This window comes from Pteronotus mesoamericanus, unplaced genomic scaffold (assembly GCF_021234165.1).
Source record: "Pteronotus mesoamericanus isolate MK-2021 breed Mesoamerican mustached bat unplaced genomic scaffold, CSHL_Meso_final contig_41, whole genome shotgun sequence".
Taxonomy (NCBI): domain Eukaryota; kingdom Metazoa; phylum Chordata; class Mammalia; order Chiroptera; family Mormoopidae; genus Pteronotus; species Pteronotus mesoamericanus.
The window spans coordinates 6,295,841-6,309,987 of record NW_026555152.1 but is presented as its reverse complement, the minus strand read 5'-3'; the positions used below and the strand labels follow the sequence as shown (position 1 = coordinate 6,309,987).

The following is a 14,147-nucleotide window of genomic DNA, read 5'->3' as shown; positions in this document are numbered from 1 at the left end:
CAGCGCAGCGCGGCTCTCACTCAAGGAGAGGCTCTCTCCGGGGCCCCGGAACAGCGGAAGGGGTAGGATGCGGGGAGGGGGCGGGGAGGAGCCGGGAGCAGCTGCGCTGCGAGTCTCCTGGGGGAGCCTAGGTACAAAGGCGGGCCCTGCATCGCCCAGAGCATCCTTTCCCCGCTGGACCCCGCCCGCCCGGAGCCGTGCTCGCTGCTGCTCTTGCCTGGCGTGACTTCTTTGTGCTGTGTTTTCTGCCCGCGTCTCCTCTCTGCAGGACCTGTTCGTCCTTCTTCGGGCTATAAGAAGGCAGATGATGAGATGTCCCGGGCCACGTCTGTTGGAGACCAGCTGGAGGCACCAGCCCGCACCATTTACCTCAACCAACCGCATCTCAATAAATTCCGTGACAACCAGATCAGGTAGGAGAAGGCGGCTGAGAGACGCAAGAAGCAGTGAATTCACAGCTGGAATGGTGCTCATCTTCCTCTTGTTTGCTTTTCTACCACCTAGCCAGCCCTCACCCCTGTCTGCTTACTCTAGCCCCTTCCACTCCCCTTCCCCTCCCCCCTCGAGCCTGGCCGTCTACACCCGCGCTTCCAATGGAGTCATATGTGTTTAGCGTCTCCCTTTCTCTCCTTTGCATCTATTGCTTGCTGAGGCTGTGTGAGCCCCGAGGAAGTTTTTGTTCAAAATGAGGTCTTACATTTTCATCTCTGAGCTCCCTTCCAAGAATCCACCCTCATTCTGTTATAATCCAGTTGATAGGTCTACTTAACAATTTACAGACCTTAATGTGGGGAACTGCTTTATAAAAAAAGAATATCACAAGTCATAAGGACTCATATTCTGCTCCAGATGGTCCAGGACTTTTTAAGGGGTTTTTATTTGCTGGGAAACTTTGCCCAGAGTTAACAGAAAGATGGATGGAAGCTAACCTCTGTCTCCTTTTTGCTGCCCACTGTGTCAGATGCTTTAGCTATACTAGATTTATAAATCCTCATGACCTCCTGAAGAAGGCATTATTACAATGAGATCAGGAATCTGAGATAGCAAGATGTTAAATAATGTACCTATGGTCATATAGCTACTGAATGGCAGAGCTGGAAATAGAACCCAACCTGTCTCACTACTAAGGCTCAAATTCTCTCTGCTGTGCAAAGCTAGCTCATTAGGCACAGGTGTTAATACGTTTTCAAATTTCATTAAAATTGCAGGCTTAGATAATTTATCTCTGGGAGTGACTCCAGTGAATGGAGTTTTGTGAGTGGCTCAGAACACCAAGTTTGGGTGTAGAGAATTGACAAAACTGAATTCCAATTCAGTGTTCCTTCTGGAAGTCTCTGGCTAAAACTTTGCTGTTGGTACATGTTTAAGTATTCTACTATAGCAATAGCACTTGCACAGGCTGCTAAGCCTAATATCCTTATTTAGAAACGTCTGGCTGTTGGTCATTATTGTAGCTTGATAGGATTTGGAGTAGAATAATGGTGCAATTATGTGAAGGTAATACCTTCACTTACTAAGGAAGTGTTAGATTATTCTGGCTTTATTTTGGGTTTTAAGAATGATCTTTGGGACATATTTTATACTTAAAAGTGTAGCTTAGAAGAATAGCTGAGACCAAATTCAAATAATGAGTGGGCTTGGTTTAAGATGCAGAGCATCAAGCACAATGAGTTACCACTTCACACACTAGGATGTCTTTAACCAAAAAGACAGTAACAAGTGTTGATGAAATGTTGATGGAGAAATCAGAATCCTTGTATATTGCTGATGGGAATGAAAAATGGCATAGCTTCTTTGGATAACAGTTTGGCAGCTCCTCAAAAGGTTAAGTGTAAAGTTATCATATGATCCAGCGATTCTACTCCTAGCTATAAATAACCAAGGGAAAAGAAAACATGGCCACACAAAAACTGTACACAAATATTCATAGCAGCATTATTCCTAAAATCCAAAAAATGGAAACAATCCAAATGTCTATCAGCTGATGAATGAATGAATAAAAGGTAGTATAGGCATACAATGGAGTATTAGTTGTCTGTAAAGTGAATGAAGTACTGATGCATGCTACAACATGGATGAACTTTGAAAACATGCTAAGAAACCAAAAGCCTCATATTACAGGCATACCACAGAGATTTTGTGGGTTCAGTTCCAGGCCACCTCTATAAAGTAAATATCACAATAAAGTGAGTCCTAATCTTTTTGCTAGTGGAGGTTCATGCCTTCGAGCAGTCAAGAACATAACATCTGTGAAGTGTAATAAAGCAAGGTGCAATGAAACGAGGTGTACCTGTATATGATCCCATTTATATGAAATATCCAGAAGACGCAAATCTATTGAGACTTAACATAGTTTAGTCATTCTTAGGCCTGGGTAAGGAGGAGTGACTGCGAATGTGCATGGGGTTTCATTTGGGGTGATGGTTACACAACTCTGTGAAAAAACTTGAAATCATTTAGAGTCCTGCACTGGCAATATAGTTCCATTTCCTCATACCTTCTCATATGTGTTTCTATTTTGTGACTTTTAAAAGGTAAAATTTCTTTTAAGGAAGATTTATATTGTGTAAGGATATGGAATTGAAGAGCCATTTTTAAAACTTTAGGATATTTTCATAAAATACTTTAAAATACTTTAGTAGTATTTTTACTTACGTTCTATTTAATTTTGGTATCCATATGTAAATGCTTAAAACTGGGAGAATGAAATGAGGGTCTTTGTTTTTTCCTAAATTCTCTAGTTTCTATGGAAAATGAAGATTTTTAAAAGCCTTGGAAAAGGGACCTCACAATTTGTAATCAAGACTCAAAGCTGACTTTTGACACTGATTTTATTATCAGTCAGATTTCAAGTGGCTATCTGTTTTATAGTTTGATTTGTATTTTTTGGGAGAAGGGAGGAATTAATATGGGAACGTGCAGTGAAGGTTGACTAGGAATAAAGTAGGTAGAAACAGCTTATTTTATTTAAAGCCTTGTGTAAGTATGTAATTGAATTAGTTGAACATTAATGTAGTAAATATTAAAATGTATAGACTTTCTGAGTTCATGGCTTGTTCTATAAGCATGAATTTCAGAATGCACTGAATTGGGTCCAAGAAATTAAAATGTGCCCCTTACTGTTCTGTAAAATGGCTTTGAGTATTGGTTTCACCTTGACTGTATATAAATAGGAATTGCTAATGGTTTTGTGACTCAGAGTTTATTAAAGGATTTATTATAAAGCATTTTGGCATTACAGTTTAAGAACTTTACAAAATGTTGAGCCACATTATTTTAACACTTTTATATTACTTAAGTCAAGTTTTATAAAAATACTGATTTTTAAAAATAAGATTTTTTAATCTTGGCCATGAATGTTTGCAAAATGTTGATAAAACTATTCAAAGGAGTGTTTTCATAAAAGGGAGTTCATAAAAGACTTTTTTCTTAATGTAAATTTTCTTGAGAAAAGGTTAATTTTAAGTTTGGCATGGAGTGTTATCCATGGGTTGGACACCCTGGCACTGTATGAGTATTAGTCTACCTGACAAGATTCCTTTTTCCTGAAGTATCCAATACCTTCTTTTAAATATTTTTTATAGCTTTATTGAAATATAGTTCACCCATCTAAAGTCTGCAGTTCAGTGTTTTTTAGTGTATTCGAAAATTGTATAAACATCACCACAGCTAACTTGGGAACATTTTCATGGCACCTGGGAGAAATCTGGGCGTTTAGCTGTCCTCCTCCTCCCCCTTCCTCTCCCATCCCTGAGCAACCACTGCTCTACTTCCATCTCTATAGAACTCCTTGTTTCGGACCTTTCATATGAATGATATCACTTCCTTTCAAGTGCTTTCAAAAAAGATTTTATTTATTTATTTATTTATTTATTTATTTTTAGCTAAAGGGGAAGGGAGGGAGAAAGAGAGGGAGAGAAACATCAGTGTGTGGTTGCCTCTTATGCACCCTTTACTGGGGATCTGGCCTGCAACCCGGGCATGTGCCCTGACTGGGAATTGAACCAGTGACCCTTTGGTTTGCAGGCCAGCACTCAATCCACTGAGCCACACCAGCTAGGGCTAGGTGTTTTAAATTAAATATTAAATGTGTATAGGTAGCTTGCTAGTTAGAGGCACTTGGTGGCGAATCTTTAATTTTGTGTATCTAAATTTTCAAAAATGTGTAAAGTTAAACTTGTTTCTTCTTCCAGAAAATGTCTTGAAATAATTTACTGGGCAATATTTATGTAATTATAGTCAGGCATGTGCGGTCTTTTTTTTTTAAGCCTCATTCGAGGACATGCGCATTGATTTTAGAGAGAGGGGAAGGGAGTGAGAAGGAGAGGGAAAGAAATATCGATTGATTGCCTTTTGCACACATCTTAACCCACAGCCTAGACATCTGCCCTGACTGGGAATTGAACCCAAGACCTTTCGGTTTGTGGGATGACACCCAACCAACTGAGCCACACCAACCAGGGCCATATGCAGTCTTTTTATGTGGTTATCATACACCGTTTGAAATAGTGACTTTTCAAGGCTGTAAGGTTTTTTTCTTTTGTGTTTCAAATGAGGTCTTCAAAGCAGGTTAGGAATGTTGATAGTAGTTTTGAATGAGTCATTGGTTTCAAGTGGCAGTTTTAACTAGCAAAAGTCCTCATTAAAACAATCACTTGAATTTGGTCAGACTGTTGCATTTTTTCAGGTTGGGTTATCTTAAAGGAAAGTTGGTTTATAGGAATATTTTACTGGTTTTAAGTTTAAAATAGAGTTTTGCCTTTTCAGAAAGAGACTGAGCAGTGTGTAGCTAGTTTTACAGTGTCATTTTATAATATTATGCTGGGTTCCTAATGTGTGAGAGAGTATTTTCGTCTTGAGGAAGGAGGAGAAATCATCTTTAAAAACCAGTTTGTGCATGAACAGTGATGATAGATAACATGTATAACACGATATCTAGTATTACTGAGTATACTAAGAAGGAATGATTTTCTTTTAAGTGTTTAAAGCTGCAGAACTAGGTAAATTCTGGTCTTAACATGTAGGCTGCTTCTAATTTAACAAAGAAACAATACCAGGATATGAGTAACAGTCTTAACTTCCTTTTGATTCATGTAAAGGTCAGTGTTTTAAAAACAAAGGTTTACAGAACTCATTTTAGACAACTGCCGATGTCAAGGTTGGCAAAGGTAAATGTGTATAAAAGTCTGTATCGTGAGTGATTGATTGTGTTGAAAGCATTTCATTTTTAAAAGTTTCGAGCTTTTCTTCTGTGTACACTATTTTAATTAATTTATTTATATATTGTAATAAAATTATATGTATTTAAGGTATACAGCATGATGATTTGCTATTTATATAGACAGTGAAATACTGCAGTCAAACGAATTAACATATAATCTCCTTGCAGCTACCATTCACTACTTTTAAACTAGAGGCAGATACGCTTGGTTCATCTCCAGACCGCCCACTCCTGTCATCCTGTATTTTCAGACCATGAATGTCACAGCGCACAGAGAGCCCTTAATGTACATATACCAGCAGCAAAAAATGCCATAGGAAATTCTTGTAATTAGAACTTTTATTAGACTTGTCCACTGCTGGACAAGTCTTTTTGAGGCATTCTGCAGATAAAAATATTTAAATTGGGGGACCTTTGCCATTGAGTGCTTCAAATAACCATTAGACACATGAGCTTTCTTGAAATGTATTTTTAGGAACAGAGAAGCATGTCAGCCTCGGGCCGGTTTTGTATCTGTTGTTTCTAAGGACAGCAACTGTGTGGAAGAGACTTGTGCGGCGATTTCTTCCAGGGGTCTCCAACCCGCAGTCCGTGGGTCACACATGCAGCCCAGGATGGCTGCGAATGTGGCCCAACACAAAATCATAAATTTACTTAAAACAGTATGAAATTATTTTGTGATTGCGTGTTGCAACGTATTTAATGTGTGGCCCAAGACAGCTCTTTTTCCAGTGTGGCGCAGAGACGCCAAAAGGTTGGACGCTCCTGTATGGGTGGATATGGAGTGTATTTTGAATTGACCAAAGAAACATCATCCATTCCCATTTATGAAAACTGGTAAAGGATTTGGTTTGAGAGTTCTAGTCAGTAACTTATTTCCCCTTTCCCCTGTCCCCAAATTCTATTAACTCTTACTGTCTTCTGTGAACTTGTGAGCACTTCTGAATCTTACAGGTAAAAAGGATTAAGCATTTAGGATTTGTGAAAAACACAAGTTAAAATTTAACCTGAATTGGAGGAGAATAAGGAGATATGACAGTGTCTCCTCCACTGAATCAGATCTTAGGATAGAAAATATACATTGGTGGAAAAAATGGTGAATTTTGAATACATTTTGTATTTGGGATAGCTTGTGCCAATGTTTAATCAGCTTTCACCATCGTACTGTTGGTGCTATAAGATACTAACATTGTGGGTAAGCTGGGTGAAGGGTTCTAGCAACTCTGTGCTATTTAGTCTTCTGTAAGAATAAACTTACCTCAAAATAAAAATACTTTTTAAATTAACTGAAAGAATCTGGGAGACCAGGAACTAACTGCTAAACTCATTTGTCCTTCTCTTGGGTGCTTTGAGAAATGTCTGGGTCTTTTATTGGAGACAGACATTTTTTAAAAACAATTTTATTTATTTACTTTTTAGAGAGAGAGGGGTAGGGAGGGAGAAAAAGGGAGAGAAACATCGACGTGAGAAACATTGATCAGTTGCCTCTCGTGTGCGGACCGTCCCGAGGACTAAACCTGCAACCCAGACGTGTGCCCTCATCAGGAATCAGAACTGCGACCTTTCACTTTGTGGGATAATGCCTGACTAACTGAGCCACACTGGCCAAGACTGGAGACAGACATATTTTTGTAGGGATGGTAGTCAATGTAGACTGCACAAGTATCTTCACATGGTTGTGATGCTAGGTAGGTGGAAAAACACTCACTCCTTGAGTGTCAAACAACATTCCGTTAGATGGCAGTTAGTAAGCCTTTGTTTGCTCAATGGTTGATCTAGTTATGCAGAAGTCTAAAAAATAGGCAGCTATGTGGACTGCAGAAAGTAATGTAGTCAGAGTTTAGTCATGTGAGCTTTGTATAGTTATCTAGAAAGTAGCATCTGAGTATGTATTCTACTTATGGCTGAGCCACTCAACTGACAGTAAAAGCTTATTCAGAAATGCTGCTCAGCAACCCTTTCAAGAGGGACAATGCTTAGAGAGAACAAAAGCAGAGGTATGGCCATTGTTGCAGTGCAGGGATTTTCTACAAAGAAATTTCCTGAAATCCATGAGGTTGGGTTTGATCATTTAAATGCTGATCTTTTCTCTGAAATGAAAGCCAGTTCTTCAAAACTGAAATCATAGGTTTTTAGCTACTCTTACTATTTTACATTATAGTTATAAAGGAATTTGGGGTTGAGTTTGGGATGTTGTTGGTCATTCTGAGGGATGGATTATTTTGTATATCTTTAATATTTGTTACATGTATGTCACTCACTCCAAAGGCTACTGGAGAGTCAGTGGTTTCAGCTTTCAGGTCTGCCTGAGACAAGACATCAGCTGCAGAATGGGTCTAGCTCTGTCATGTAAGTTCTGCATTTTTCATCAGTGGTCCCCAAACTTTTTTGATCACGTGTTCCATCAGTAAGACTTTTTTTTTTGGGTTCAATTACATTTTTCTCCATTTTCCTGCCACCACTTCCCCTGCCCCACCCACCCCCACTTCCCTCCTTCAATCCTTCCCCACTTTGGCTTTGTCCATGGGTCCTTTATACATGTTCCTTGATCAGACCCATCCCCTTCCTTTCCCCATTACACCCCTCCCTCCTTCCCTCATGTTACTGTCAGTTTCTTTTTCCTTTCAATGTTGCTGGTTATATTTTCCTTGCTTGTTTGTTTTATTGATTAGGTTCCACTTATAGGTGAGATTATATGGTATTTGTCTTTCACCATATTTCACTTAGCTTAATGCTCTTGTTTCACCTAATGGCTTATTTCACTTAGCATAATGCTCTCCAGTTCCATCCATGCTGTCATGAAGGGTAGTAGCTCTTTCTTTCTTTCTGCTGTGTAATATTCCATTGTGTAAATGTACCAAATTTTTTTGATCCTCTCATTTAATGATGGGCACTTAGGTTGCTTCCAGCACTTGGCTATTGTAAATTGTGCTGCTATGAACATTGGGGTGCATAGATTCTTCTGATTTGGTGCTTTGGGATTCTTAGGGTATAATCCCAGCAGTGGAATCACTGGGTCAGAAGGCAGTTCCATTTTAGCTTTTTGAGGAAATTCCAAACTGTTTTCCAGGTGGCTGTACCAGTCTGCATTCCCACCAACAGTGCACTAGGGTTCCCTTTTCTCCACAGCCTCGCCAGCACCTGTTGTTCGTTGATTTGTTTATGATGGCCATTCTGACCGGTGTGAATGGTATCTCATTGTGGTTTTAATTTGCTTTTGTCTGATGGCTAGTGATGATGAGCATTCTTTCATATGTCTCTGGGCCCTGTGTATGTTGTCCTTGGAGAAGTGTCTGTTCAGGTCCTTTGCCCATTTTTTAATTGGATAGTTTGTCTTCCTGGAGTGGAGTTGTGTGAGTTCTTTATATGTTTTGGAGATCAAACCCCTGTCAGAGGTATCATTGGCAAATATATTTTCCCATACGGTTGGTTCCCTTTTCCTGTTGCTGATGTTTTCTTTAGCCACCCAGAAGCTTCTTATTTTGATGAAGTCTCATTTGTTTATTCTTTCCTTTATGTCCCTTGGTGAAAATATTGCTGCGTGGTTATCTGAGTTTCCTGCCTATGTTCTCCTCTAGGAATTTTATGGTGTTGCAACTTATATTTAAGTCTTTTTTTTTACCCTAACATTTAATATTTTATTGGATTCCAATATCATTATAATTCTGAGTCCTTTTTGTTTTCTTTTTAAAAAAATTTCTCTTTTAAAAAAATTTTCCACACACATTTGTCTCCATGTACCCGCCACCACTTTCCCCTGCCCCACCCACCCCGACCTCCCCGCCTCAATCCTTCCCCACCTTGGCTTCGTCCATGTGTCCTTCACACCTGGTCCTTGATCTGACCCTTCCCCTTCCCCTCTCTGCTACTCCTTCTCCCTCCCTCCCTCCCTCCCTCCCTCCTGTCCCCAGCGGTTTCTTCTTTCTTTAAATGTTGGTAGGTCATATTTTCCTTGCCTACTTTACTGATTAGGTTCCACTTACAGGTGAGATCATATGGTATTTGTCTTTCACCCCCAGGCTTATTTCACTTAGCATAATGCTCTCCAGCTCCATCCATACTGTCGTGAAGGGTAGGAGCTCTTTCTTTTTTCTGCTCCATAGTATTCCATGGTGTAAATGTACCATAGTTTTTTGATCCACAAAAATATGGAATGCTTCACAAATTTGCATGTCATCTTTGCGCAGGGGCCATGCTAATCTTCTCTGTATCATCCCAATTTTATTATATGTGCTGCCGAGCACTATATTTAAGTCTTTTATCTATCTTGAGTTTATTTTTGTGTATGTTGTAAGTTAGTGGTCGAATTTCAATTTTTTGCATGTAGCTATCCTGCTCTCCCAACACCATTTGTTGAAGAGGCTATTTGTACTCCATTTTATGCTTTTGCCCCCTTTGTCAAATATTAATTGACCATAGAAAAATGGGTTTATTTCTGGGTTCCCTATTCTGTTTTATTGATCTATGTGTTTGTTCTTATGCCAGTACCAGACTTAACTTTTTACCGTGAACATTTAATATTTAAATATCTACAGATGCATCATTATCATTACTTACTATCTTAAGACCCATATGTATTTACCAAGATTCTTAGTTAAAAATCATGATATAAGTCCTTATTGTCAATATTCTTGATTATTTTAAATGTTTTTGGCTGACTTATCAGATTTGATTCAATTATCCTAATGTTTACCCTGATCAGTGTGGCTCATTTGGTTGGGTGTTATCTCGTTGGTCAGGGTGTGTACGAGAGACACCAATCTATGTTTCACTCTCACATTGATGTTTCTCTCCCTCTCTTTCTCCCTCCCTTCCCCTCTCTCTAAAAATAAGTACAATCTTTAAAAAAATTATCCTAATGTTTAACCTAGTAAACTGATTTTGAAGAGCTTTTATTAAGAATAGAAGTGTCACCCTGGCTAGTGTGGCTCAGTTGGTTGGAGTGTCATCCCATAGACTGAAAGGTTGCAGGTTTGATTCACAGTCAGGGCACATAACCAGGTTGAGGGTTCGATCCCCTGTTGGGGCACATAGGAGAAGGCAACCAATCAATGTTTCTCTCTCACATTGATGTTTCTCTCTCTCTCTCCCCCTTCCTCTTTGTTTAAATTAATAATGAAAAAATGTCCTCAGGTGAGGATTTTAAAAAAAAAAGTGTCAATTCTACTTTTTTTTTTTTAATTTGCTTGTCATTTTCTTGCTTATTGTTTTCAATTTGTGGTTTGTTTCATTGCATGATTCTTAAGCCAGTTGTTTTGGGAGAGGGTTAGTTTAGTTGAAATTAGATAAATTAATCCATAAGTTCACCTAGCTGGACACAGAAACAGAAATACGTAGTACTAAGCAAGGAGAACAGACAGGGGAAGGTACCACTGTTTCTCTCTGTTTTACTCATCTCCAATTGACATAACAAAATACCATAGCCTGGGAGGCTTAAACAAGAGAAATTTATTTTCTTACAGTTCCAGAAGCTGGAATTCCAAGATCAGGGTGCCAGCGTGGTGAGGCCCTTCTTTCTGGTTTGCAAACAGCTGCCTTCTCCTGTGTTCTCACATGGTGAAGGGAAACCAAGCTCCCCTTGTGTCTTCATATAAGGGCCCTCACTAATCCCATCAGGTGGGGCTGGGGGCACTCTCACAACCTTATATCAACTTAATCACCTCCAGAGGCCCCATCTCCAAATCCTATCAAGTGCAGGTTAGGTGAATTTTCCAGAGACACAGTTCAGGCCATGGCCATAGCACTCCCATTCTAGATCTTTCCCTCCAAATGTGTTATATGGGACCATGTGGGGGCACCAGTGTCAATCCAGTCAATAAATATTATTAAAATTTGATTTTTGGGAGGTGCCTGTACATATAAATTCTAACCCTACATTTGGAATATACTAGGAAGGTATTTCAGTCCCGTTCTATCAAGACTGATGAGTTGGGGCTGTGGGGGTCAGGTGCAGCTCTGCAGGGCCAGGCTGGTACAGGCTGGGGGGAAGTCTGCTAGTGGGTGGGAGGATGGGTAGAGGTCAGCCGGAGAGATAAGCTGCGGTTCCTATAGGGAGGGCATCTAGGTAGGGGAACAGCACATGGAAAGGAGCACGAGAGTGTAACAGCCGAGTGCCTTTCCAAAAGATGTGGAGGTCAGGGATGATGGATGATATGCTGTGAGAGGCCAAACTCCTGGAGATGGGTCAGCTGTAGCCAGGAAAGTTTTTAAAGGGGCAAGTGACATAATATTTGTAGTTGAGATCCTTTTGGTTGTAGTGTGTGTGCGCCCACATGCTCTGCATGTGGAAGAGCATTAGGCTGTGGTAATTCTCTAGGTAGAGGTGTTGGGCTGTAACATTATAGGAGAAAAAAAGTCAGTAGGGGCTGTGCGTGAATGGAGGAATAGACAAGTGTGGTTCCCAGGGTTTCAATTTTGGGGACGGGGAAGGTGGTGACACCATCTCTTGTATTCCTGAGGATTAAAAAAAAACTATTTTGAATAGTTGGTTTGGGGCAAGGTCATTGACTTCAAAATACCGCAAACTCCCTTCTACCTCAGTATTAGACCGCCCCAGGGGATTGGGGGCACGTGGGTAAACTCAGCTGACTGTGTTGCAAAGGTCTCGGTCTTGCAGCAAGGGGGAAGTGGCACTAGTCCCACCAGAGAGACACCCCAATTTCTGACAGATCTCTCCCTACCTCTAGATAGGTTTGATTCCATAATACTCAATTTAGTAAACAGGGACTATAATCATGTCATAACTCATAAATTGTAAGAATTAGATGAGAATATACATACAACCCAAGGTGCAGTATTAGATATACTCTGTCCAAAGAGAAGCTGATAATCTGTATTAGTGATTACTAATACTGTCCTTTTATGCAACTTGTGTTGCTCTCTACTCAGGTATTTTGTAACTAAAACACTCAGTTGATAAGCTCTCATTGGGGGAAAGGAAGGTGTACTTGAGTATCACCCTGTGCAAGGGACATTGACTCCTGGAGAGTAAATAAGCATACTGAAGAATAACAAGGTGAACTTGGGGTGTCAGGGGCTTTTGTGTGTATTTTTCTAGCCTGCAACTTCCACAAGCAAGCATGCTGTATTGGGAGCATTAAGACAGGGCTAAGATGTGTTTGAGGGTGTGTATATTTTGTTAAGTCAAGAAACTGGCTTCTCCTTTTGCAGTGCTATATGAACAAAGTTGGGTTAAATTCACATTAAACCCACCATGGCTCCCTGCTGCAACCCAACGCCAGCTGAGGTTCTTTACCATGGAATGGTAAAACCTTAAACTTGGTCCAAATGAATGATTAGGATGTTACTGAATTATGCATATAAAGTCTGGATCTTTCCCTCCCAGTCCCCAACACCTTTTTTTTCCTTGTTTTGGACTGTCAACTTTTCAGCCATTTGGATTCTGCTTTGAGTCTTTCTAAGGCACTGTATGTAATATTTAATCTGAATACTTAATTGTAGGTTCAGTTATATAAAGGAATATTCTTCAAATTATCCAATAAAAAATATCACTCTTATTTCTGTTCCAGTAAAGGGTGGAGGTTTTGAAAGTATTATTGTCTAGCATGCGACATGTGTTACCAAACTCTGACAATTTAAAAATAGAGCTCTTTATGTTAAAAGAGTAAGTCTGTTTGCTGAATAGTATCATAATTGCTTCCCCAGTAGTCCATCTTTGTTAAAACTGCCTCAAACTAATTTTTAATATTACCTTTACAAATTATAGTTTATTAATCATTCTAGTGTTGATACATCAGAATAAATTGAATTACTTCATATAATGACTATGCCAAGGGCAGACAGAACCATTAACTTCTCAGTACTCCTGTTTTGCCTGCCAGCTGTTACAGGGTTTCTTTACCATTCGTATTTCAGTCAAGTTTTGTTCACCGTGTACGCTTAGACATTATAGGAGGAGTCATTTTAAGTACTGGAGGGAGTGTGTATGTGTATAGATACCATAGTTATTCTCTAAATGGAGGTCTTGATATGGGTTATCCATATTTGTAAGCTAAACATTATAGATATTATAAAGTTGGGGAACTTTAAAGCAAAAAATAATGTAATAGGAGATCCCTACTGATACCTTTACCAATCTCCTTCCACCATTTTTTGTAAATGTATACAAAACTCCCACTTAATGCATATACTTCATTTGGCCTACTGGTGAACATCTGTCTCCACTGGGAATTTATTAATTCACCTTGTAAACCATTCCGATTTATGCTTACCTTATGTGGAAAGTTCTGGCTTTACAGTGAGGCTTCCTGTGATTTCTACACATTAAAAAAAACAAAAACAAAACAAAACAAAACAAAAAGCAACTGATACATAAGCAACAGCAAATATTTTTAGCCACTATAATGAAATGTGAATTATAATATCATATTTGAATTAGTATTCCTGAGCTGTCGTGTAGTTAATGGTGCTCTTAATGTTTAGTGTAATAGTCATAGACTTATTTATAGAGAAAAGCTTTGTAGTATTGTCCCAGGGAGGACGTGTGGTCTCCTCATGTACTGGGTTTTCTACTATATCCTTCAGAAAATTGGAGATTTCTTATTTACTGAAGTTAATTAGTGACTGCTCTAACTTATATTGTTTCTGGATTCAACAAAAATGAGAATGTGGGTTGGAGAAGGTTTTTATATTTTTGTCCTCAAAACTGTACCCCAGAACTCTAAAACTACATGTTAATATATATGAATTTTGAGGAAATGCTTAAAAAGCTGGGGGCTGTCAGCAGACTGATAATGTTTTCATGTTTCTCTTCCAATTTCTGAGGACCATGTATATATTCTACTTTCTGTGGTCCATTTGCTAGTATTTTCTTTGGGTATACAGTAGTGTTCCAAAATTTTTTGAAATCACATGTCATACATTTAGCTAGACAAGAAACTATTTTTAATACAAACTGGCATTTGCT

The 14,147-nt window shown here is 39.2% G+C and overlaps 1 protein-coding gene and 1 non-coding gene across 2 annotated transcripts in view; one reads left to right on the top strand and one right to left on the bottom strand.

Annotated features, from left to right (window-relative positions):
• The first annotated feature begins 273 nt into the window (after positions 1-273).
• Positions 274-14,147, top strand: part of ATP8A2 (ATPase phospholipid transporting 8A2) — a 523,880-nt gene continuing 510,006 nt past the window's right edge. Inside the window, exon 1 of the mRNA XM_054577153.1 lies at positions 274-413. Within this exon, the coding sequence (XP_054433128.1) occupies positions 313-413 (101 nt within the window). The 5' untranslated portion in view covers positions 274-312. The remainder of the gene's footprint in view (positions 414-14,147) is intronic.
• On the bottom strand, positions 9,364-9,465 carry LOC129073540 (U6 spliceosomal RNA). Its single transcript, XR_008529448.1, has one exon. It is a non-coding gene; the product is annotated as a U6 spliceosomal RNA (small nuclear RNA).